Source organism: Scyliorhinus canicula, unplaced genomic scaffold (genome assembly GCF_902713615.1).
Source record: "Scyliorhinus canicula unplaced genomic scaffold, sScyCan1.1, whole genome shotgun sequence".
NCBI lineage: Eukaryota > Metazoa > Chordata > Chondrichthyes > Carcharhiniformes > Scyliorhinidae > Scyliorhinus > Scyliorhinus canicula.
The window spans coordinates 80,941-106,665 of NW_024055443.1; the positions used below are offsets into that span (position 1 = coordinate 80,941).

The 25,725-nt window shown below is 49.5% G+C and overlaps 1 protein-coding gene and 1 pseudogene across 1 annotated transcript; one reads left to right on the top strand and one right to left on the bottom strand.

Moving 5' to 3' along the window:
- The window catches only part of LOC119959437, a 55,010-nt pseudogene that overhangs the window by 13,193 nt on the left and 16,092 nt on the right, over positions 1-25,725 (bottom strand).
- On the top strand, positions 1,612-25,431 carry LOC119959436 (gastrula zinc finger protein XlCGF26.1-like). The gene is made up of 6 exons (XM_038787709.1): positions 1,612-1,638; positions 2,296-2,367; positions 2,751-2,803; positions 3,828-4,726; positions 23,915-24,358; positions 24,527-25,431. Exons 4-6 carry the CDS (start codon positions 3,972-3,974, stop codon positions 24,846-24,848), a joined length of 1,521 nt encoding a protein of 506 aa, XP_038643637.1. The 5' UTR covers positions 1,612-1,638; positions 2,296-2,367; positions 2,751-2,803; positions 3,828-3,971; the 3' UTR covers positions 24,849-25,431.

A 25,725-nucleotide genomic window follows, 5' to 3' on the forward strand; every position in this document is an offset into this window, starting at 1 on the left:
GGGGGGACCTCCTGGGGCTCCTGACCCTGGAAAAGGTAACGTTTTCTCTGAAGGGGCGACTGGTGGGTTCCACAAATGTTGGGGTTTGTTCATCATGCATTTTGACTGTTGGGGGGTCGGGGTTTGTGGGGTTGTTTTATGTTGTAAAACTCTTGAAAATTTCTTGAATAGAAACATTTTCAAAAACGAAATCCTTGAGGAAGGAGCAGTGCTCCAAAATCTTGTGTTTGAAACAAACCAGTTGGACTTTAACGTGGTGTGGTAAGACTTTTTACTGTGCCCTATTGTAGGACAACTGTCATGGTGTGTATTTACTAAGGATACTACAACTGTTATGGAGAATCAAACACACAGCTCCAGTCTGGTACAGACCTTGTTCATAAAACCGAGACCTGATCACATAAAGCCCAGCCTAGTCGAACAGTCGATGGTAGCCATGATGTGGAGATGCCGGCGTTGGACTGGGGTGAACTCAGTAACAAGTCTTACAACACCAGGTTAAAGTCCAACAGGTTTGTTTCAAACACGAGCTTTCAGAGCATTGCTTCTTCCTCAGGTGACTCACCTGAAGAAGGAGCTGCGCTCCGAAAGCTCGTGTTTGAAACAAACCTGTTGTACTTTAACCTGGTGTTGTAAGACTTCTTACTGCAGTAGAACAATGGTTTGGCTTTAACAGGTCCATTGGGCATGGCCTCTGACAAGTACATGGGAGTTTTTTGATTGCTGAAACATCCGGCTGGGTCACTGTCTGTGTGGAGTCTGCACGTCCTCCCCGTGTGTACGTGGGTTTCCTCCGGGTGCTCCGGTTTCGTCCCACAGTCCAAAGATGTGCGGGTTAGGTGGATTGGCCATGCTAAATTGCCCGTAGTGTCCTAAAAAGTAAGATTAGGGGGGGGGGGGGTTGTTGGGTTATGGGTATAGGGTGGATACGTGGGTTTGAGTAGGGTGATCATTGCTCGGCACAACATCGAGGGCCAAAGGGCCTGTTCTGTACTGTTCTATGTTCTATCCCAGTCAAGTGATAATTCTGAAGATTCAGGATATCAATACCTTTTCTTTGTAATTCCACAATTCACCCACTCTGAACACACCGGAATCCTCCCTTGGCCCTTTGTTATTAAAGTCAGTGCAGTAGGTGGGGTCTGGAGACATATTCAGTTAAACTCTATCAGGTTCTGACACTGCTAGCCAATATGATGAGCCAAATGGTTTCCCTCTGTGCATTATCATTCAACAAAACAATGAATATTCAGTATTATGAACAGGGAGAGAAATCAGTAACTGCAATTGAACCCAGCAAGAGTTAGCACCGGCAGGGTAGAGAGAGAAGAAACAGTAGAAAAGCTTTAAAACCTCGACATAGGCACACACAGAACTCTGACACATGTAATATAGATCATCAATTCATAATCATTTATGATTTTTGAAAATTAGTTGAGGTCAAATGGCAAAATTGTTATTTTGTATTAGTTGTTTGAGGTTTGAATGGTGCTGATATTACCCAACATCCATTGCGGCGGTGAATGTGCCCTATTCATTCCACAGGAGCCCAGTGCGCAGGCGCAGTATTGTATCTGGAGCATGCGCACTGTCATCCTGCTCGAAGCTCTGCGAGCGCTGAAGGGGCTGTTTCCGCGGGTGAGCGGCGGTGGGACGGAGGGAGGAATGGAGCCGGGAACCGGGGGGAAGGGAGGGAGCGGAAGCTTCATAAACACCCGGGAAAGGCCCTCGGCAGGAAGAGACCCTGCAGGCCCCGTGTTTGCAGCTGATGGGCTTTTATCCAGATCGGGCCCAGTTCCATTGTCCCCATCTTCGTTCTGCGGGGAGCAGAGCGCATGAGCGGCCATCTTGGTGCCGTCACGGAAAGTAGGAGGAGCTTCAGGGTTCTGGTGACCAGGAGAGAAAATGTTTGACTCATTGGTTGAATGGTCCGGGAGAACGGGCGCCCTCTTTTCAGGGTGAGGGCGGGGGGAGGGGAATCGCTGCAAAGCGCATGTGTGCCCATCCCAATAACAGAAGAATAAGATTATCAGAATTATTAGCAGTAAGAGGCCATTCGGACAATTGTGGCTCATTTGATCATTGTCTTAACTCCATTTTCCTTCAGACAATGAACCTTCCTCACCTTTTACTCCCCTGCCAGTAAAAATGGTGTATAATGCAGCCTTGAATAAATTCAATGGCCACGCCTCCACTGCTCACTGGGCAGAGAATTCCACCGGCTGCTGGCCCTCTGAGAGAAGCAATTTCTCCTCATTTCTGTCTTAGACGCTGATTTTTAAACTTTCCTTGCAGTGGAAGATTCCCTGTTGAGGAGAAACATCCTTTCAGCACCTATCAAGCACCCTCAGAATCCTCTCTGCTGCTGTAAGATTACCTTTCATTTATCTAAAATACAATCAATATATGCACACCCTGGCCAACCTTTCCATCATAAAACAAACCCCTTCATGCCAGGAATCAGCTTAGTGACCCTTGTCTGAACTGCTTCCAATGTAAGTGTATCCCATAGTAATCCTAGGCCAGGAAATGGGGAGAGACTTTTTATGAATTTATATCTTGGACTTTGGAAACTCCGTTTACAGGGAGATAGATGGGGAGGATTTACACACAGCAATCTGAGATAAAGAAAAAATGTTACTCTCTGACCACAATTGACACATGACTTTTGTAATCTCATTTTACAGGGAGTTAGAAGATTTGAAAACTGTGATTTTTCTCTGATTCCAGTGCTTCTGATATCTTTGCAGCTGCAGACTCCATTGGAGGTTTTACATTTGAAATCCGTGAAATTGTTCCAGAAGTGAGTATTATTGAGCATTCATCTATAATTTAGAGTTTTTAGAATTGTGCTTTGTTGTCTGTGCTCTGGTTTCTGGGCTCTGGGACAGGTTTGTCTCCTTTTGTTTTATAAATTTAGAGCACCCAATTTTTTTTTCCAATTAAGGGGCAATTCAGCGTAGCCAATCCACCTAACCTGCACATCTTTGGGTTGTGGGGGCGAAACCCACGCAGACACGGGGAGAATGTGCAAACTCCACACGGACAGTGACCCAGGGCTGGGATTCGATCCCGGGTCCTCAGCGCCGTAGGCATCAATGCTAACCACTGCGCCACCGTGCTGCCCAGGTTTGTCTCCTTTACTGTGGATCTGAATTCAAGTTCACACATTGCTCTGTTTCAGCTCTGCCCTCCCTCATCACCTCTCTGCCATTGTTCAACTTCTGCCTCTAATAGGGTATTTATTTTAACCATGTTTAGTATTTTACTGTTATTTCTTCCAATGTGTCTGAATGAAGTTGTCACTGCAGCCCATCCCTTGGCTATGTGCTGCTGATTTACCATCTTTATCTTCCCATGGTCAGGAATTGTTTTTCCTGCACTCGAGATCATTTCTCTTCTGTCCATCAGCTGATATTAACCATCAAATTCTGCACCATATTTATTCCCTGGAATTGAAGATTTGAGATTAGTATCAGACCAGCCATGAACTTATTAAATGGTGGAGCAGACTTGATGGGCTGAATGACCGTCTCCTGCTCCTATTTCTTGGGATGTCACAATATCTTGGTCAAGATCAGGAAATGCTGAGTGTCGATCTGTTGATCAACATGAATTAGCAGCTTCAGGAGAATAGGGAGGGTGAATATGGAGTGAGAATGGACGGACCAAGAGAGAGAGAGTGTGAGTTTGTACAGATGCGTGCGTGGAAATTTACAGCTTTTGGGGAACGAGCGAGGAAAGCATGTTCCACTGCAACTAGAATTGTCTGTTCTGAATTTCTGAGTTGTACTGACCGTGATGACATTTGTAAACTCCTTTAACAGGATATTCAAAGGGGACGATTTGCAGCAAGAAATCTCAAACCAAACTTCACATTGAGATCTAACAGAGACACTCGATTCGTTAACACGGGGGAAACCATCGGCCGTTTTACCATCCGTGTGACTGGAAAAGCACCGAGACACACCATGGGGAAACCGTGGAAATGTGGGGATTGTGGGATGGAATTCATTTTCCCGTCTGTGCTGGAAACTCATCGACGTACTCACACCAGGGAGAGACTGTTCATTTGCTCTCAGTGTGGGAAGGGATTTACTGTTTCATCCAACCTGCTGACACAGCGGCGAGTTTGCACCGGGGAGACGCCATTCACCTGCTCAGTGTGTAGGCCAGGATTCATAGATTCATCCAGCCGGCTGATACACCAGGGGGTTCACACTGAGGAGAAGCCATTCACCTGCTCAGTGTTTGAGAAGGGATTTACTAATTCATCCAACTTGCTGACACACCAGCGAGTTCACGCCGCAATGAGGCCATTCACCTGCAAAGTGTGCAGGAAGAGATTTATTAATTCATCCAACTTGGTAACACACCAGCGAATTCACACTGGGGAGAAGCCGTTTACCTGCTCTGTGTGTCGGAAGCGATTTGTTAATTCATCCAACTTGGTAACACACCAGCGACTTCACACTGGGGAGAGACCATTCACCTGCTCTGTGTGTCGGAAGGGATTTGTTAATTCATCCAACTTGGTAACACACCAGCGACTTCACACTGGGGAGCGACCATTCACCTGCTCTGTGTGTCAGAAGGGATTTGTTAATTCATCCAACCTGCTCAGACACCAGCGAGTTCACACTAAGGAGAAGCCGTTTTCCTGCTCCGTGTGTGGGAAAGGATTCAGTAGTACATCCTACCTGCAGAAACACCAGCGAGTTCACAAGTAATTACAGGGGTTGTATTCTGCTGATTTCTGCTGCTCTTTATCACATCCAGGATTGAACCATGGTCATTATGACAGTTGGTGAAGTGGGAGATCAGAAGGTTTCTCTGTGGGCTGGCCAGTCTTCCAATGTTCACTCCAGTCGGCTGATAGTCTTTGAGCGAGAGCACATTTCCATTGAAATGATCCACCGGAGCAGATGTAATACATTAATTTTATCCTGGACAGTACATAGGAACATAAGAATTAGTAGAAGTACACAATTCGGCCCTTCAAGCCTGCTCCGCTATTCAATCAGATCGCTCCGCTATTCAATCAGATCACGGCCAATCTGTTCCTCGTCTCAAATCCACCTCCCCATCTGTTCCCCATATCCCTTTAATCCATTTTTATAATCAGAAATCTATCTATCTATCTTCTTCTTCAAACCATTTAATGACTCAAATTCCACTGCACTATGGGGCAGCGAGTTCCACAAATTGACCCAGATCCCTCTGTCCAACACATCTTGAATCTGCTTCCATTCAGATAATTGTCCTTTCTATTTTTCAGTCTAAATGGATAACCTGACACTTATCTACATTAAACTCCATCGGCCAAATTTTGGCCCAATCTCCGAGACTATCTATATCCATCTATAAAATCTCCAGGACCTGATAATCTTCATCCCAAACTAGTTGAGGAAGTGGCTCTGGAAATAGGAGATCCAATGGTGGTAATTTTCCAAAATTCTTGTCGACTCTGGAATTGTTCCTACAGATTGGAGGATAGCGAATGTAATCCCGCTATTCAAAAGGGAGGTAGAGAGAAAACAGGGAACTATAGACCAGTGAGCCTGACATCAGTAGGAGGGAAGTTGCTGGAGTCCATTATCAAGGACTTCATAGCACAGCATTTGGAAAGCAGTGGTGTAATCGGACAAAGTCAGCATGGATTTACAAAAGGTAGCATGCTCTTTCCAAGAGCCAGTGCTGACTCAATGGGCTGAATGGCCTCCTTCTGCACTGTAAATTCTATGATACTCGACAGATAAATACACAAACTTCAAGATAATGCCGAGAAAGAAGAATGGAAAAGAAGCGGGCCGCACTTACTCCTGGGACTCTGAGGCTTCTCAGGACTCGGTGGGCTGCAAGATGGCGGGGCGAGTCTTCCTTCTCCAATGCTGAACACGCTGCCGACAGCAGCCGCATTGGAACGGCTGAATTAGGAAAACACCGTCAGGCTTTGGCAGAGGAGCTGAAGATGTCAGTGGATGAATCTCTTGCTTATATGTCCGTGAAAATCGAAAATATGGGCAAAATTCTAGAAGCACCTGGATCCCAGTTACAAATACGATGTTGTATCTGTAAAATCTTCTCTGACACTTTCAACCAGTGTATGAGTCAAAGGTTTTACCCAAATGTCTTTATTGTCGAGGCAAACAAAGACTACACAATATAAAATCAAACTAACTTTATTAAACAACAATATTTACCCTTGAGTTAACCCAATAACATTTACCAAAGCTGCCCAAGATTGGTTTTACTACCCGTAAAGATGGCTCCGTTTGAGACGTGGGTTTGATTCTCTGAATCTTTCAGGTCCGTTGTTGTGAAGGTGGGTCTCACACGCTGCTTGTTTCAACCTCTGGTCAGACGTCTCGATTGCCTCTGCGTGGAGTTTTCGCCGCTGGTGTGTTTTGGGGCATCTACCTTTATCCCCCTCCCTCCCCACCTTTCCAGAAACATCTCTGGCTTCCGGCCAATGAGGTCTCTGGAGGGGGTCCCAACAACCACTGGGTTTCTTGATGTCCATGTGACAGGACACCGGGGCCCGCCCCCCAGGTGTCCACCTCCGGTGGTGCTGCTGCACAGAACCTGTTGCATAAGCCAACGGCAGGAACTGTGGGTGCCCGAGAATCTGGCTCGGTCTGGGCTACCCAAAACAAATCGGTGTGTATGAAAGGAGCAATGATATCTTGATGTGTGATTGACATGGCAGCTCCAGACATGTTCTGGCAGTTTGTCTATGGGTTGTGTTTTGACTTTGGCCAAGTCCGAATTCCCATCAGCCTACCTGAGGTTTGGACTGCAGTTTAATTTAGAGTGTTCAATTCTTTAAGATATCCAATTTAATCGGGATCAAAACTAGGCCCTGTCAGGTTTCCACAATGGAAATTGCCTTATCTGATCACAGCAATTGGATTTCTTCATTAGAAACCAGTCTATCAGGGGGCGCGATGGAGGCTCCACTGGGTGGCAACCATCGGTTCATCCCGGGGAACACTGTTGGGGGATTTAGGGGGTGGCAAAGGGCGGGCATCAGCAAATTGAGGGACCTGTTTATTGGCGGGAGGTTTGCGGGCCTGGGGGAACTGGAAGATAAATTTGGCCTTCCCCAGGGGAACATGTTCAGATACCTGCAGGTAAAGGCGTTTGCTAGGCGACAGGTAGAGGGATTCCCTTTGCTGCCCTCGCAGGGGACGATGGACAGAGCGCTTTCTGGGGTGTGGGTAGGAGAGGGGAAGGTGTCGGACATCTATAAGGTAATGCAGGAGGTGGAGGAGTCGTCAGTGGAGGAGCTGAAGGCTAAATGAGAGGAGGAACTCGGGGAGCAGATAGAGGACGGGACTTGGGCGGAGGCCTTGGAGAGAGTCAACTCTTCCTCCTCATGTGCGAGGCTTAGTCTCATCCAATTTAAGGTGCTGCACCGGGCCCACATGTCCGGGACTAGGATGAGTAGGTTCTTCGGGGGTGAGGACAGGTGCACCAGATGTTCGGGGAGTCCTGCGAACCACGCCCATATGTTCTGGGCATGCCCAGCACTGGAAGAATTCTGGAAGGGGGTGGTGGGGACGGTGTCGAGGGTGGTTGGATCCAGGGTCAAACCATGGTGGGGACTCGCGATTTTTGGAGTTGTGGTAGAGCCGGGAGTGCAGGAGGCGAAAGAGGCCGGTGTCCTGGCCTTTGCCTCCCTAGTAGCCCGTCGAAGGATTCTGTTACAATGGAAGGATGCAAGGCCCCCAAGCGTGGAGACCTGGATCAGTGACATGGCGGGATTTATAAAATTGGAAAAGGTCAAATTTGCCCTGAGAGGATCAATACAAGGGTTCTATAAACGATGGCAGCCTTTTCTGGACATCCTGGCTCAGAGATAGGTAACTGGGTCAATAGCAGCAGCAACCCGGGGGGGGGGGGGGGGGGGGGGGGGGGGTGCATTATTGTAGTGTTTATTCTGTAACTTTATAGTGTGTTAATTTGCGTTGTTGTTAAAATGCTGGGTTGTTCATGGGGATGGGGCGAATGTATATGATTGTTAATATTATTGTTATTTTCGGTATTTTACTAAGGTGCGTCAATGTTGTAAAAAATCAAAATTTCTCAATAAAAATTATTTTTAAAAAAAAGAAACCAGTCTATCATCAGTGGTGGGAATTAATAACAGTCTAAGGGCTAAGTTGAATGACTTAGAAAATTGTTCGCGGAGGCAGAACACCCAGATCATGAGTCTGGCTGAGGAGGTGGAGGGCAAACCCCCATGGAATATTTTACCAACATGATTTTGAAAATGATGGGTGAAAGTCTGCTCTCCCTCCCCCCGGATCATGCACCTCGTTCATTGCGATCGACACCTCGTGCTGGGGACCCCCGCATGCGGTTATTGTTCAGTTCCATAATTTTAAGAAGGAGGAACAGGTCCTTTGCTGGACTAGGGAGCACTGGGAAGGCCTCTCCGTTCGGTTACAGCAGGACCTGAGTGCGAACCTGGTGAAGAAAAGGGGGCAGCCTGTAACGGGGTGAAATCCATTTTACATAAACATTTCTCTGATTTGGCTCTGTGTGTCAGGGAAAAGGACCTTCAACTCTCCTGAAGAGGCAAATTACTTTGTTCAGAATCTCAATTAGAACTCTGTTTGATTCTCCTTATTGGAGTTATTCTGTGTTGTGACGTTCAGGAGTCTTACTGTGTTGTCTGGATATATCAGAGTTACTGTGTTGTCTGGATATATCAGAGTTACTGTGTTGTCTGGATATATCAGAGTTACTGTGTTTGTCTGGATATATCAGTAAGAAGTCTTACAACACCAGGTTAAAGTCCAACAGGTTTGTTTCAAACACGAGCTTTCGGAGCACGGCTCCTTCTTCAGGTGAATGGAAAGGCTTGTTCCAGAAATGTTTATATAGACACAGTCAGAGATGCCCCGGAATGCGAGCACCTGCAGGCAATCAAATCATCAAAGATGCAGAGAGAGAGGTAACTCCAGGTTAAAGAGGTGTGAATTGTCCCAAGCCAGTTCAGTCGGTAGGCCTCTGCAAGTCCAGGCTTGTTGGTGGGGGCCGAATGTAATGCGACATGAATCCCAGATCCCGGTTGAGTCCGCATTCATGCGTGCGGAACTTAGCTATAAGTTTTTGCTCAGCAATTTTGCGTTGTCGCGTCTCCTGAAGGCCTCCTTGTAGAATGCTGACCCGGAGATCAGAGGCTGAATGTCCTTGACTGCTGAAGTGTTCCCCAACTGGAAGGGAACAGTCCTGCCTGTTGATAGTCGCACGATGCCCGTTTATTCGTTGTCGCAGTGTCTGCATGGTCTCGCCAATGTACCACGCTTCGGGACATCCTTTCCTGCAGCGTATGAGGTAGACTACATTGGTCGAGTCGCGCGAGTATGCGCCGCGTACCTGGTGGGTGGTGTTTCCACGTGTAATGGTGGTGTCCATGTCGATGATCTGGCATGTCTTGCAGAGATTACCCTGGCAGGGTTTTGTGGTGTTGTGGTTGCTGTTCTGAAGGCTGGGTAATTTGCTGCAAACAATGGTTTGTTTGAGGTTGCGCGGTTGTTTGAAGGCCAGTAGTGGGGGTGTGGGGATGACCTTGGCAAGATGTCCATCCTCGCTGATGATGTGTTGGAGGCTGCGAAGAAGATGTCGTAGTTTCTCCGCCCCAGGAAAGTACTGGACGACGAAGGGTACTCTGTCAGTGGTGTCCCGTGTTTGTCTTCTGAGGAGGTCGGTGCGGTTTTTTGCTGTGGCGCGGTGGAACTGTCGATCAATGAGTCGAGCGCCATATCCCGTTCGTACGAGGGCATCTTTCAGCATCTGTAGGTGTCTGTTGCGCTCCTCCTTGTCTGAGCAGATCCTGTGTATACGGAGGGCTTGTCCATAGGGGATGGCTTCTTTAATGTGTTTCGGGTGAAAGCTGGAGAAGTGGAGCATCGTGAGATTATCTGTGGGCTTGCGGTAAAGCGAGGTGCTGAGGTGACCGTCCTTGATGGAGACGAGTGTGTCCAAGAATGGAACTGAATTTGGAGAATAGTCCATGGTGAGTTTGATGGTGGGATGGAACTTATTGATGTCATCGTGTAGTCGTTTCAGTGATGTCTCGCCGTGGGTCCAAAGGAAAAAAATGTCATCGATGTATCTGGTGTATAGCATCGGTTGAAAGTCCTGTGTGGTGAGGAAGTCCTGTTCAAACTTGTGCATGAAGATGTTGGCATATTGAGGTGCAAATTTGGTCCCCATGGCTGTTCCGTGCGTCTGGATGAAGAATTTGTTGTCGAAGGTGAAGACGTTGTGGTCTAGAATGAAACGGATGAGTTGCAGAATTGCGTCTGGAGATTGGCAGTTGTCGGTGTTGAGGACTGAGGCTGTTGCAGCAATGCCGTCGTCATGGGGGATGCTGGTGTAGAGTGCCGAGACATCCATTGTGACGAGGAATGTTCCTGGTTCAACTGGTCCATGGGTGCTGAGTTTCTGTAGGAAGTCCGTCGTGTCGCGACAGAAGCTGGGTGTACCTTGTACGATGGGTTTCAAGATGCCCTCGATGTGGCCAGAGAGGTTCTCACACAGGGTCCCATTGCCTGAAACGATAGGACGGCCTGGTGTGTTGGCCTTGTGTATTTTCGGGAGGCAGTAGAGATCTCCAATGCGGGGATTACGTGGGATGAGAGCACGTAGGGTGTTCTGAAGGTCTGGATCTAAGGTCTTGATCAGTCTGCTGAGTTGGCGGATGTGTTCCTTGGTTGGATCTGCGGGTAACTGCCTGTAGTGTTCCTGGTTGTCGAGTTGTCGGTATACTTCTTTGCAGTAGTCTGTTCTGTTCAGTATGACGGTGGCCCCTCCTTTGTCTGCTGGTTTGATGACGATGTTGCGGTTGGTCTTGAGAGTGCGGATGGCGTTGCGTTGTGCTTGGGTGACGTTTGAGGCTGCCTTGTGATTGCGAGTGATGAATCTGGCATTGACACGACTTCTGACGGCTTGAGCATACATGTCGAGTCTAGGGCAGCGGCCTTCCGGAGGGGTCCAATTTGACTCTTTCCTTTTCGGTTGCTGCACTGCAGATCTCGCGGTCTGCTGTTCCGGTTCATTGGTCGTGTCCCTGGGTTCGCTGTCGGCCTCTTGGGGTCTGTGGAAGAATTCCCGGAGCCTCATTCGCCTGATGAATTCCTCCGTATCTGCCGCGAGACTGATGGGGTCCATTTTGGTGGTGGTGCAGAAATTGAGCCCTCTGCTGAGGACTTCGATTTCGTCTGGTTGAAGGGTGTAGTCTGACAAGTTGACAATGGATTTCCCTGTATTGTTTTCGACTGTTGTACCGGGAGAAGCTTGATTGCTGCTGGTGGTGATGCCAAGTTTCTCAAGCTTCCTGTTCTTGGTGTGCATGTAGGTGGCATAGTATTGCTGTCTCATCTGTTTGGCGGTGTTCCGCAGCTGGTCTGCTGTGTCCTGAGCGCAAGTTGAGAATATGGCCTCTCTCTTGGTTTCCAGGTTGCGTCGACTGCTGTAGAGTTGGTGTACGAGGTGTTTGAGGAGTGTGACAGAGGTGCGGTGGCAGAGTCTTTCAGCGTAGTCTGTGTTGTAAGTCGACTTGAGTGGGTTTTTGATCTGTAGTCCTTTCGGGATCTTGTCTGCTTTTTTGCATCTTTGTAGAAACTGAATGTCAGTGTCTACATGCGCGATCTTCCTGGAGATCCTCTCCACTTTGAGCCGGCAGTTTGCGGTGTCAATGGTAGCCATGATGTGGAGATGCCGGCGTTGGACTGGGGTGAGCACAGTAAGAAGTCTTACAACACCAGGTTAAAGTCCAACATTCGGCCCCCACCAACAAGCCTGGACTTGCAGAGGCCTACCGACTGAACTGGCTTGGGACAATTCACACCTCTTTAACCTGGAGTTACCTCTCTCTCTGCATCTTTGATGATTTGATTGCCTGCAGGTGCTCGCATTCCGGGGCATCTCTGACTGTGTCTATATAAACATTTCTGGAACAAGCCTTTCCATTCACCTGAAGAAGGAGCCGTGCTCCGAAAGCTCGTGTTTGAAACAAACCTGTTGGACTTTAACCTGGTGTTGTAAGACTTCTTACTGTGCTCACCCCAGTCCAACGCCGGCATCTCCACATCATGGATATATCAGAGTTACTGTGTTGTCTGGATATATCAGAGTTACTGTGTTGTCTGGATATATCAGAGTTACTGTGTTTGTCTGGATATATCAGAGTTACTGTGTTTGTCTGGATATATCAGAGTTACTGTGTTGTCTGGATATATCGAGTTACTGTGTTTGTCTGGATATATCAGAGTTACTCTGTGTTTTGAGGTTCAGGAGTTTTTACATTGTGTAAAATTTAGGGTATGAAGTTAATGTTGGGTATCAGACGTGTTGTACTTTTTCTCTTCGCACTCTGGTTGTATTGTGAATGATATCAGTGTAAGAGTTTTTCTTTGAATCTATGGTTGAGTGGAGATCCTCCCAGCTCAGGATGAGGTTAGCTGATGGGAGGGACGGCGAGGTGCTGATGGGAGGGACGGCGAGGTGCTGGAGGGAGGGACGGCAGAAAGGACCCACCAGTCAAACCAACCCATTTCACTTCTTAACACAGATGTTAAACTGCTGGCTCAGGTCCTGGCTTCCCAAATGGAGCCCTGTCTCCCAATTATAGTGTCTGAGGATCGGAAAGGCTTTATTAAAGGCCAATAATTGCCAGCCAATGTCCGACACCTCTTAAACATTGTCCTTTTCCCCACCGCTGCTCTGGAACCTGAAGTCAAAGTATCTTTAGATGCAGAGAAAGTATTGGATAGTGTGGAATGGAACTACCTCGGGGTGATTTAGTTTTGGTCCTAAATTTACCTCTTGCCCCTAAAGCCAACATCTGTACGAATACAGTATCTTTATAATATTTTCCAGTATGCGCTGTTGCCTTTCCCTGCTGCTCTTTGCATTTGCTATTGAATCTCTGTTGATAGTGTTGAGGTCATCCGATGAGTGGAAGGGTATCTGCCGGGGTCGAGTGGAGCACCGAGTATCACTCTACGCCGATGGTCTACTTCTGTATATTCCAGACCCTCTGTAGATAACATAATGAGGATACTCACAACATTCGGTACCTTGTTATCTACTGTGTTTCCTTTTTGATAGGATATAATAGATTTTACGGGTGGCCCCAGAACCTTGCCCACTGGCAGCAATATTTGGATTCTCGGACTTACCGGCTCCATTTGGGGGTTGGGGTGGACGTTCTCATCTTTGCTTCTTTGATAGTCAGGAGGCGAATATTGTTCAGTTAGAGATCTCCCACTCCACCTAAAGCACCCACATGGTTGGAGAATATGATATTGTTCCTACATCTGAAGACCAAATATACCATTCGGGGCTCAGAGGTTCTACCAGAGGTGGCCGCCATTCATCTCAATCTTTAAATAACTGGACACGGTGGAGGATTAAGGGGGTTAGGGTAAAATGGGGATAGTTTGATTGTTGTTATAAAGACATATGTAAGGGCAGCACGGTGGCCTAGTGGTTAGCACAACCGCCTCACGGCGCTGAGGTCCCAGGTTCGATCCCGGCTCTGGGTGACTGTCCGTGTGGAGTTTGCACATTCTCCCCGTGTCTGCGTGGGTTTCGCCCCCACAACCCAAAAATGTGCAGAGTAGGTGGATTGGCCACTCTAAATTGCCCCTTAATGGAAAAAATAATTGGGTAATCTAAATTTATTTTTTAAAAAAATAAAGACAAATGTATAAGACTTTTCTGAATCTTTACTTATATATTCTGTATACTTGTCTGTTGATATTGTTGTTATTATTCATCTTTGGAAATTCGGTAAATATATTTTTCAAAAACGAAGTACTTTGTATCATTGTTCACCAGGGAGAAGGACATGACAGATGGTGAGGTCAGGGATGGGTGTGTGAACTCTCTTGAGAACGTCAATTTATCAAAGGAGGAAGTGTTGAGTTTCCTAAATTGCATTAAGGTAGACATCCGGGGCCGAATGGGATCTATCCCAGGTCACTGCGGGAGGCAAGGGGAGAAATAGCTGGGATCTTAACAGATATCTTCATATCCTCTTTGATCACAGGTGTGGTTCCAGAGGACTGGGAATAGCCACTGTTGTTCCCTTGTTCAAGAAAGGAAGCAGGGATGGTCCAGCAAAGTATAGACTGGAGAGCCTGACATCAGTGATGGAGACGATTTTTGGAAAAAATGGGGCAGCACGGTAGCATGGTGGTTAGCATAAATGCTTCACAGCTCCAGGGTCCCAGGTTCGATTCCCGGCTGGGTCACTGTCTGTGCGGAGTCTGCACGTCCTCCCCGTGTGTGCGTGGGTTTCCTCCGGGTGCTCCGGTTTCCTCCCACAGTCCAAAGATGTGAGGGTTAGGTGGATTGGCCATGCTAAATTGCCCGTAGTGTGCTAAAAAGTAAGGTTAAGTTGTTGGGTTACGGGTATAGGGTGGCTACGTGGGTTTGAGTAGGATGATCATTGCTCGGCACAACATCGTGGGCCGAAGGGCCTGTTCTGTGCTGTACTGTTCTATTCTATTCTATACTGGGGGAGAAAATAAATGCACATTTGGAGGAAAATGGATTATTTAGTGACAGACAGCATGGTTTTAGAACATAGAACATACAGTGCAGAAGGAGGCCATTTGTCCATCAAGTCTGCACCGACCCACTTAAGTCCTCACTTACACCCTATCCCCGTAACCCAATAACCTATTCTAACCTTTTTGGACACTAAGGGCAATTGATCATGGCCAATCCACCTAACCTGCAAGTCTTTGGACTGTGGGAGGAAACTGGAGCACCCAGAGGAAACCCACGCGGACACGGGGAGAATGTGCAGACTCTGTATGGAGAGTAACCCAACGGGGAATCGAACCTGGGACCCTGGTGCTGTAAAGCCACAGTGCTAGCCACTGTGCTACCATACTGCCCTCAATGTATGGGGAACATTACGTCACCAATTTGATTGAGTTTTTTGAAGCGGTGACAAAGAAAATTGATGGAATGGCTGTGGATTTAGTTTATATGGACTTTAGTCAGGGTGCTGACAAGGCCACATGGCAGATTGGTACAAAAACTAAAATCACTTGGGATTGGGGGTGGGCTGGCTGGATAGGATTGGGTGTGGGTGTGGGGGTGGGCCGGCTGGATGGGATCGGGGGTGGGCTGGATGGGATTGGGGGTGGGCCGGCTGGATGGGATTGGGGGTGGGCCGGCTGGATGGGATTGGGGGTGGGCCGGCTGGATAGGATTGGGTGTGGGGGTGGGCCGGCTGGATGGGATTGGGGGTGGGCCGGCTGGATGGGATTGGGGGTGGGCCGGCTGGATGGGATTGGGGGTGGGCCGGCTGGATGGGATTGGGGGTGGGCCGGCTGGATGGGATTGGGGGTGGGCCGGCTGGATGGGATTGGGGGGTGGGCCGGCTGGATGGGATTGGGGGGTGGGCCGGCTGGATGGGATTGGGGAGGGGCCGGCTGAATGGGATTGGGGGGTGGGCCGGCTGGATGGGATTGGGGGTGGGCCGGCTGAATGGGATTGGGGGTGGGCCGGCTGGATGGGATTGGGGGTGGGCCGGCTTGGTGAGATTGGGGGTGGGCTGGCTGGATAGGATTGGGTGTGGGGGTGGGCCGGCTGGATGGGATTGGGGGTGGGCCGGCTTGGTGGGATTGGGGGTGGGCTGGCTGGATAGGATTGGGTGTGGGTGTGGGTGTGGGCCGGCTGGATGGGATTGGGGGGTGGGCTGGATGGGATTGGGGGTGGGGGTGGGGGTGGGGGTGGGCCGGCTGGGTGGGATTGGGGGTGGGCCGGCTGGATGGGATAGGGGGTGGGCCGGCTGGGTGGGATTGGGGGTGGGCCGGCTGGATGGGATTGGGGGTGGGCCGGCTGGATGGGATTGGGGGTGGGCTGGCTGGATGGGATTGGGGGTGGGCCGGCTGGATGGGATTGGGGGCGGGCCGGCTGGGTGGGATTGGGGGTGGGCCGGCTGGATGGGATTGGGGGTGGGCCGGCTGGATGGGATTAGGGTGGGCCGGCTGGATGGGATTGGGGGTGGGCCGGGTAGATGGGATTGGGGGTGGGCCGGCTGGGTGGGATTGGGGGTGGGCCGGCTGGATGGGATTGGGGGTGGGCCGGCTGGATGGGATTGGGGGGTGGGCCGGCTGGATGGGATTGGGGGGTGGGCCGGCTGGATGGGATTGGGGGCGGGACGGCTGGATGGGATTGGGGGTGGGCCGGCTGGATGGGATTGGGGGTGGGCCGGCTGAATGGGATTGGGGGGTGGGCCGGCTTGGTGAGATTGGGGGTGGGCTGGCTGGATGGGATTAGGGGCGGGCCGGCTGGATGGGATTGGGTGTGGGGGTGGGCCGGCTGGATGGGATTGGGGGTGGGCCGGCTTGGTGGGATTGGGGGTGGGCTGGCTGGATAGGATTGGGTGTGGGTGTGGGTGTGGGCCGGCTGGATGGGATTGGGGGGTGGGCTGGATGGGATTGGGGGTGGGGGTGGGGGTGGGGGTGGGGGTGGGCCGGCTGGATGGGATTGGGGGTGGGCCGGCTGGATGGGATTGGGGATGGGGGTGGGCCGGCTGGGTGGGATTGGGGGTGGGCCGGCTGGATGGGATTGGGGGTGGGCCGGCTGGGTGGGATTGGGGGTGGGCCGGCTGGATGGGATTGGGGGTGGGCCGGCTGGATGGGATCGGGGGTGGGCCGGCTGGATGGGATTGGGGGTGGGCCGGCTGGATGGGATTGGGGGTGGGCCGGCTGGATGGGATTGGGGGCGGGCCGGCTGGGTAGGATTGGGGGTGGGCCGGCTGGATGGGATTGGGGGTGGGCCGGCTGGATGGGATTAGGGGTGGGCCGGCTGGATGGGATTGGGGGTGGGCCGGGTAGATGGGATTGGGGGTGGGCCGGCTGGATGGGATTGGGGGTGGGCTGGCTGGGTGGGATTGGGGGTGGGCCGGCTGGGTGGGATTGGGGATGGGCCGGCTGGATGGGATTGGGGGTGGGCCGGCTGGATGGATATAGAACTGGCTCGGTTATAGTAGACAGAGTAGATGTGGAAGGGTATTTTTCAGAATGGAGATCTGTAGCTAGTGGTGTTCTGCAGGGATCAGTGCTGGGACCTCTGTTGTTTGTCGTATATATTAATGATGTGGAGGAAAATGTGGATGGTCTGATTAGTAAATTTGCGGATGGCACAGAGATTGGTGGAGGTGCTGATAGTGCCGATTATTATCAGAGGGTACAACAGGATGGAGATAGATTGGAGACTTGGGCACCGAAATGGCAGATGAAGTTTAATCTGGTCAAAAGTGAGGTGATGCTATTTGGAGAATCAAATCTAAGTATGAATTAGACTGTAGCGAGATTGACTCCCTACTGAAGGACAGATCTGAGGCGTTCAAGGCAGACGACCCTGTCCGATACAAGAAATCCAGGTACGACCTCCGCAAAGCCATCCGAGATGCCAAGAGAGAATATCAAACTAAGCTAGAGTCACAGACAGACTCTCGGCGGTTGTGGCAAGGACTAAGCAACATAACGGGCTACAAAGCGAAACCGAGCAGTATCTCTGGCAGCAGTGCACCCCTCCCCGATGAACTTAACGCATTCTATGCTCGGTTTGAGCAGGTAACCAACAACCCGCTATCGAGTGCCCCAGCAACCCATAATTCACCCATACCCACCATCACAGTTTCCGAAGTCAGATCGGCCTTCCTGAAAGTGAACCCACGGAAGGCGATGGGCCCGGACGGGATCCCTGGTCGTGCACTCAGAACCTGCGCGGACCAGCTGGCAGAGGTTTTCACAGACATCTTTAACCTATCCCTACTCCACTCCGAGGTCCCCACCTGCTTCAAGAAGACCACCATTATACCGGTACCAAAGAAGAACCAGGCAACGTGCCTCAATGACTGCCGCCTGGTGGCCCTGACGTCAGTTGTAATGAAGTGCTTTGAGAGGCTGATCATGAAGCGCATCACCTCCATACTCCCGGAACACCTTGACCCACTTCAATTCGCATACCGTCGCAACCGGTCCACATCAGACGCCATTTCCCTGGCCCTACACTCATCCCTAGAGCATCTCGAAAACAAGGACTCCTACATCAGACTCTTATTTATTGACTACAGCTCCGCCTTCAACACCATAATCCCAGCCAAGCTCATATCAAAGCTCCAAAACCTAGGACTTGGCTCTCCACTCTGCAACTGGATCCTTGACTTTCTGACCAACAGACCACAGTCAGTAAGAATGAACACCAACACCTCCTCCACAATAGTCCTCAACACCGGTGCCCCGCAAGGCTGCGTACTTAGCCCCCTACTCTACTCCCTGTACACACACGACTGCATGGCAAAACTTGGTTCCAACTCCATCTACAAGTTTGCTGACGATACGACCATAGTGGGCCGGATCTCGAATAACGACGAGTCCGAATACAGGAGGGAGATAGAGAATCTAGTGGAGTGGTGTAACGACAACAATCTCTCCCTTAATGCCAGCAAAACTAAAGAGCTGGTCATCGACTTCAGGAAGCATAGTACTGTACACACCCCTGTCAGCATCAACGGAGCCGAGGTAGAGATGGTGAGCAGTTTCAAATTCCTAGGGGTGCACATCACCAAAAATCTATCCTGGTCCACTCATGTCGACGCTATCACCAAGAAAGCACAACAGTGCCTTTACTTCCTCAGGAAACTAAGGAAATTCGGCATGTCCACATTAACCCTTACCAACTTTTACAGATGCACTATAGAGAGCATCCTATCGGGCTGCATCACAGCCTGGTATGGCAACTGCTCGGCCCAGGACCGCAAGGAACTTCAGAGAGTCGTGAATACCGCCCAGTCCATCACACGAACCTGCCTCCCATCCATTGATTCCATCTACATCTCCCGCTGCCGGGGGAAAGCAGGCAGCATAATCAAGGATCCCTCCCACCCGGCTTACTCACTTTTCCAACTTCTTCCATCGGGCAGGAGATTCAGAAGTCTGAGAACACGCACGAACAGACTCAAAAACAGCTTCTTCCCCACTGTCACCAGACTCCTAAATGACCCTTTTATGGACTGTCCTCATTAACACTACACCCATGTCTGCTTCATCCGATGCCAATGCTTATGTAGTTACATTGTATATCTTGTGTTGCCCTATTATGTATTCTCATGTATTTTCTTGAATTGTGTTTAATTCCCTTTTCTTCCATGTACTGAATGATCTGTTGAGCTGCTTGCAGAAAAATACTTTTCACTGTACCTCGGTACACGTGACAATAAACAAATCCAATCCACCTGTTTAGGGAGGCTGGTACGGGAATTGAACCGTGCTGCTGGCCTGCCTCGGTCTGCTTTAAAAGCCAGTCATTTAGCCCAGTGTGCTAAACCAGCCCCTCTGAGTTGCTGATGATACAAAGTTTGGTGGCATCATAGACAGCATAGATGATTGCATTAAATTGCAAGAAGATATTGACTGACAGACAAGGTGAATGGGCAAGATTGTGGCATTATTACCAAGTGAGAGGTTATCTGTTTTGAACCGAAAAAGGATCGAACTGGGTACTTTCTAAATGGAAAGAGGTTCAGTACAGTGGGTGTCCAAAGAGACTTGGGGTTCATAGAATCTATGGTATGGAGACAGGCCCTTCAGCCCAAACTGGTCCATGCCAACCAAAAAGCTCATCTAAGCCAATCCCATTGGCCTGTATTTGGCCCATATCCCTCTGAACCTTTCCTATCCATGTATCTGTCCAAATGCCTTTTCAGTGTTGTCAATGTCCCTGCCGCAACTCCTTCCTCCGGCAGCTCATTCCGTACTATCCTCTGTGTAAAACCATTGCTCCTCAGATTCCCATTAATTCTTTTCCGTCTTAACCTAAACCTGTGCCCTTTAGTTCCCGACTCCCTAACCCTGAGAAAAAGACTGAGTGCATTCATCCTGTCCATGCCTCTCATGATCTTATACACCTCTATAAGATCACCCCTCAGTCCCCTACGCTCCAAAGATAAAGGTCCTGGTCTGTCCAATCTCTCCCTTTCACTCGGTTTCTTGAGTCCTGGCAACATCCTTGTAAATCTCTTCTGCGCTCTCTCCAGTTTAATAACATATTTCCGATAGCAACACAGCCAAAACTGAACACCATACTCCAGGTGCGACCTCACCAACGTTCTGTACAACTGCAACATAACTTCCCAACTTGTATACTCAATGCCCTGACTGATGAAGGCCAGCATGCCAAAAACGTTCTTCAGAGAATTTGCAGTGCAGAAGGAGACTATTCAGCCCATCGAGTCTTCCAGAGCTGGATAACCCTTAGAAAGAGCACCCTACTCAAGCTCACTTATCTACCCTATCCCTGTAACCCAGTAACCCCCACTTAACCTTTTCTTTGGACATTAAGGGCAATTTAGTATGGCCAGTCCACCTATCCCGCACATCTTTAGACTGTGGGAGGAAACCAGAGAACACACGCAGTCACGGGGAGAACGTGCAGACTCCGAACAGACAGTGATCCAGCGGGGCATCGAACCTGGGACCCTGAAGCTGTGAAGCAACTGTGCTAACCACTATACTACCGTGCTGCCCTATCTACCTGTGACTCCACCTTTAAAGAACCGTGCACATGAACTCCAAGATCCCTCTGTTCCATGATACACCCTAAGGCCCTACCATTCACTGTGAAAGTCCGACCTTGATTTGACTTTCTAAAATGCAACACCTCACACTGATCTGTATTGAACACCATTTGCCATTTCTCGGCCCACTTACCCAGCTGATCAAGATCCTGCTGCAATTTTTGATAACCTTCCTCACTGTCTACAATACCACCTATTTTAGTGTTATCTGCAAACTTACTGATGAAGGACAGAGGACTTACTGATCAAGGACATCGAGGGCCGAAGGGCCTGTACTGCGCTGTAATGTTCTATGCCTTGTACATTCTCATCCAAATCGTTGATTACAGATACTAACAGCAATTTCCTGGTTACTGATCTCCGAGTTACTCCCTACTTAGTTAATTACTCCAGTTTCTCAAATTTAGAACAGATTCCCAACCAGCCAATCAGATTTACTCTGAGGTAAGTTATTTATACTTACTGTTCCGAAGCTCCTTCTCCCTGGATTTGTGCCAACTCCTCTCCCTGCTGCCTCGGCCCTGAATCCCCGAGGTACATTATTTATATTTACCGTTCCGAAGCTCCTCCTGCCCGAGTTCACACCAACTCCGCTCCCTGTGTTGGTGACATTCATACCTGGGTGTCTGGAAAATCATCAGGACAGTAACTGTCCTGTAAGGTAATGAGTCCTTTTCCCAATTGGCCGAGGAAGGCAGCGTGTCACAAGGATGGATGTGTTGACCGATTAATGGCTGGAGGATGGGGGCAGGTTATGTGATCAAACCTCCAGGAATACATTTAATCAAAGTTGGCGAGGAGAGAATGTTGTGAATTTCTATCCTAAACTGACAGTGAGGTTTCTGTAAATTTACAGGATACTGGAAGAGGAGGTTTAACAGACGGGAAACTCAAACCAAACGTCACATCGCAATCTGACAGAGTCTCGATTCGTCAGAATCTGAATTTCAGCAGCATCTGGGTGGAAGGTAAAAGGTTTGTCTGTTCTGTCTGTGAGGGAAGATTTCAGGTCTCAGTGTGACTGGAAAAGCCCCGAGATTCACAAACCCTGGTTAGACCAAACCTGGAGAACTGTGTTCAGTTCTGGGCAACAAACCTGAGGAAGGATAGAATGGCCTCGGAGGGAATGTAGCACAGATTATCCTGAGTGATATCTGACCCCTCCGGGGTTAAATTACAAAAATAGATTACACAAACGAGTCAGAGACATGATGGCACAAAGAAGGGCATTCGGTCCATTGAGTCCATGCTAGCTCTCTGGAGCAATCCAGTCGGTCCCATTCACCTGCTCCCTGTATCCTCACAGGTTTATTTCCCTCAAATCCAATTTCCTTTTGAAATCAAATCATTCATTGTGTCTATTTTCAAACTCCCTCATAGGCAGCAAGTTTCAGGCCATTGCCGCTCGCTGTGTAAAAACATATCTCATATCACCTCATATCTCCTGTACCTTTTACATACAAACTAGGAGCAGGCCACTCAGTCCCTCGAGCCTGCTCAGCATTCAGTTGGATTGTGGCTGATCGCATTCCAACTTCAATGCCACATTCCTGCCTACCCCGATAACCTTTCACCCCCTTGCTCATCAAGAATCTATCCAGCTCTGCGTTAAAAATATTCAAGGGCTCTGCTTCCGCTGCCTTTTAAGGACGTGAGTTCCAAAGTCTTACAACCCTCAAGAGAATAAAAAATCCTCATCTCCATCTGAAATGGGTGACTCTTTATTTTCCAACAGTGATGCCCTTATTGTAGATTCTCCCACAAGAGGAAACATCCTCTCCACATCCACCCTGTCAAAACCCCTCAGGATCGTGTATCGTTCAATCCAGGCTTTACCCAAAACTTTAAATCTGTGTCCTGACTGCTTGTACGATCAGTGAATGGAAACAGAGTTTCTTTGTCCACCTGATGGAAATCTGGCATAATCTTGTGTCCCTGAATCAAATCTCCCCTCAACCTCCTTTGCTGGAACCATTCTGGTAAATCTCCTCTGCATCTTCTCCAAGAACCTTCACATTCTTCCTGAAGAGTGGTGACCAGAGCTTTATAAAGATTCATAGAATAGAATTAGAACCATAGAATTCCTACAGTGCAGAAGGAGGCCATTCAGCCCATCGAGTCTGCACTGATTCTCTGAAAGGGCACCCTGCCTCGGCCCACACCCCTACCCTGTTCCTGCCACCCCATAGCTCCACCTAACCTGCACATCCCTGGACACTAAGGGGCAATTTATCAAGGTCAATCCACCTAACTTTCCCTTCTTTGGACTGTTGGAGGAAACCTGAGCACCGGGTGGAAACCCACGCAGACACGGGGAGAAAGTGCAAACTCCACACAGTCACCAAGGCCGCAATTATAGAATCATAGAATTTACAGTGCAGAAGGAGGCCATTCAGCCCTTCGAGTCTGCACCGGCTCTTGGAAAGAGCACCCTACCCAGGGTCAACAACTCCACCCTATCCCCATAACCCAGTAACCCCACCCAAAAAGTAAGGGCAATTTTGGACAGTAAGGGCAATTTACCATGGCCAATCCACCTAACCAACACATCTTTGGACTGTGGGAGGAAACCGGAGCACCCGGAGGAAACCCATGCACACATGGGGAGGATGTGCAGACTCCACACAGACAGTGACCCAAGCCGGAATTGAACCCAGGTCCCTGGCGCTGTGAGGTAGCAGTGCTAATCATTGCCGCCAGAAGCATAGTTTTGGTATCAATATTACTGTTTATGAAGCACAAGGTCGAGTTTGCTTTGCCATCCATTCTCATTACTGTGACTTGTAGATATACAAAATCCCTCTTCGCCTCTTTCTCTCTCCTCCCAAAGAGGCCAGTTGGGTTTTTTTGACAATCCAGCAGTTTTCATGGTCACTTTTTCCCAGTGCCGGCCCCACAAATGACCAGATTCATTCAGCTCAATTTCACAACCTGCCTTTGGGCTTTTGTGGGTTCTTTCTCACTCCCTATTTTCTGTTTTGAATCCATTTCACAGGGTGTTCGAAGGGGAGGATTCAAAGTCCGGAAACTCAAACCAAGCATCACATCAGGATCTGACAGAGCCCTCAATTTATCATATCCTGAATATCATTGTACTTTGAACATGGAAGGAAAAAGCATTGTTCACAGTGGGGAGAAACCGTACACGTGTTGTGTGTGTGGACAAGGATTCAGTCAATCATCAGGCCTCACAAGCCACAGATGCAGTCACACGGAGGGGAAACCGTGGAAATGTGTGGACTGTGGGAAAGGATTCACTTCCCCATCCCAGCTGGAAACTCATCGACGCAGTCACACTGGGGAGAGACCATTCACCTGCTCCAAGTGTGGGAAGGGATTTACTCAGTCATCCACTCTGTCGATACACCAGCGAGTTCACACTGGGGAGAGGCCATTCACCTGCTCCAAGTGTGGGAAGGGATTCATTAAGTCATCTGCCCTGCTTAGTCACCAGCGAGTTCACACTGGGGAGAGACCATTCACCTGCCCCAAGTGTGGGAAGGGATTCACTGAGTCATCCGCTGTATCCAGACACCAGCGTGTTCACACTGGGGAGAGACCATTCACCTGCTCAGAGTGTGGGAAAGGATTCAGTGATTCATCGGCCCTACGGAACCACCAGCGAATTCACACTGATGAAAGGCCATTCACCTGCTCAGAGTGTGGGAAGGGATTTACTATTTCAGCCCACCTGCTGAGTCACCAGCGAGTTCACACTGATGAGAGACCGTTTCAATGTCCAGACTGTGGGAAGCGCTATAAAAGTTCTGGGAATCTGATGAACCATCAAGGTGTTCACACCGACGAGAGACCGTTTAGGTGCTCTCACTGCGGGACTGGGTTCAGACGATCATGTGACCTCACTGTACATCAGCGAATTCACACTGAGGAGAGGCCATTCACCTGTGCCGAGTGTGGGAAGGGATTCACTCAGTCATCCAATCTGTCCACACACCAGAGAATTCACACTGGGGAGACGCCATTCACCTGTGCCGAGTGTGGGAAGGGATTCACTCAATCATCCGCCCTGTCCACACACCAGCGAGTTCACACTGGGGAGAGACCGTTCACCTGCTCCAAGTGTGGGAAGGGATTCACGCAGTCATTCGCTCTGTTCACACACCAGCGAGTTCACACCGGGGAGAGACCATTCACCTGCTCACAGTGTGGGAAGCGATTCACCACTTCACCCAACCTGCTGAGACACCAACGAGGCCACAAGTAATCACCGTGATTGGATTTTGCTGTTCCTCACATTCAGGACTGAACCATGTTCATTTGGGTCTCTTTCTGCTGATAACAAACTCCAGCCCAATTACAGGGGCTAATATTCTGGCTAAAAGTCAAATAAATTGTCTTCCGGTGGCGTTTGTCAGTGGAGCGGCTGCGTTGAGGAGAAGCTCCTGCCGGTCCACGATGTCGTGGTCTTTTTCGGGGGGCTTCCCGCTGTTTAAAAAAAAATTAAACTTCTCCAGGGCGGCCGTGCCTCCCTCGCCCAAGCGTCAAAGCTCCGTTTGACGAAGCCGGAGGGTTGGAAGGGTGAGGGGGGAAGAGACTGGTCCCGGTGGGTTCGGCAGAGCGGCTGCACGTGGAGGAGGAGTGGGACAACCTGAAAGCCAGACCTGAAAATTTGAAAGGAGCAGCGGGGCGGAGCCAAAGGGGGGCCGAGGCAGCAGGCCCGAAGCCAGGGTGTGATGTAGGTGAGATTTCCCACATCGGATCGCTCCCGCCTCGAATATGGAAAGAAGACTGAAGCCCGGTCCCAGGGAAATTCTGGAGGAAAACAAAAAAGAAGAGAAAAAAGTTTTAAAGAAATGTGGTTAAAGTTTTTTTCCCCCTGTTTTTTTTTTTGAAAGAAGAAAAATTTCATGTTTTTTCTATTTAAAAAAAAAGAAGAGGATTGAAGAAGGAAAGAAGGGTGGAAAAAAAAAGGAAAAATAATAATCTGTTAAAGGATGCGAAAAGCAGCGTTGAGGAAGGGTGGCTCACCGTTGAATGTGAAGACGAGCAAAAGTGCTGACAAGATGGCGGAGGCCGGACCACATGGTGGGGCCGCACTACTTATGGTGGAGAAGGTGACCGAGGTGATGGCGGTGGAGCTG

Excerpts from the sequence above, each read along its gene's own strand:
- LOC119959436 (XM_038787709.1), top strand. The coding sequence starts at position 3,972 with ATGGGGAAACCGTGGAAATGTGGGGATTGTGGGATGGAATTCATTTTC. Across the intron at positions 4,727-23,914 it reads AAACACCAGCGAGTTCACAA|TCACACTGGGGAGAGACCAT; the intron begins GTAATTACAGGG and ends TCATCGACGCAG. Across the intron at positions 24,359-24,526 it reads ACTGATGAGAGACCGTTTCA|CTGTGCCGAGTGTGGGAAGG; the intron begins ATGTCCAGACTG and ends GAGGCCATTCAC.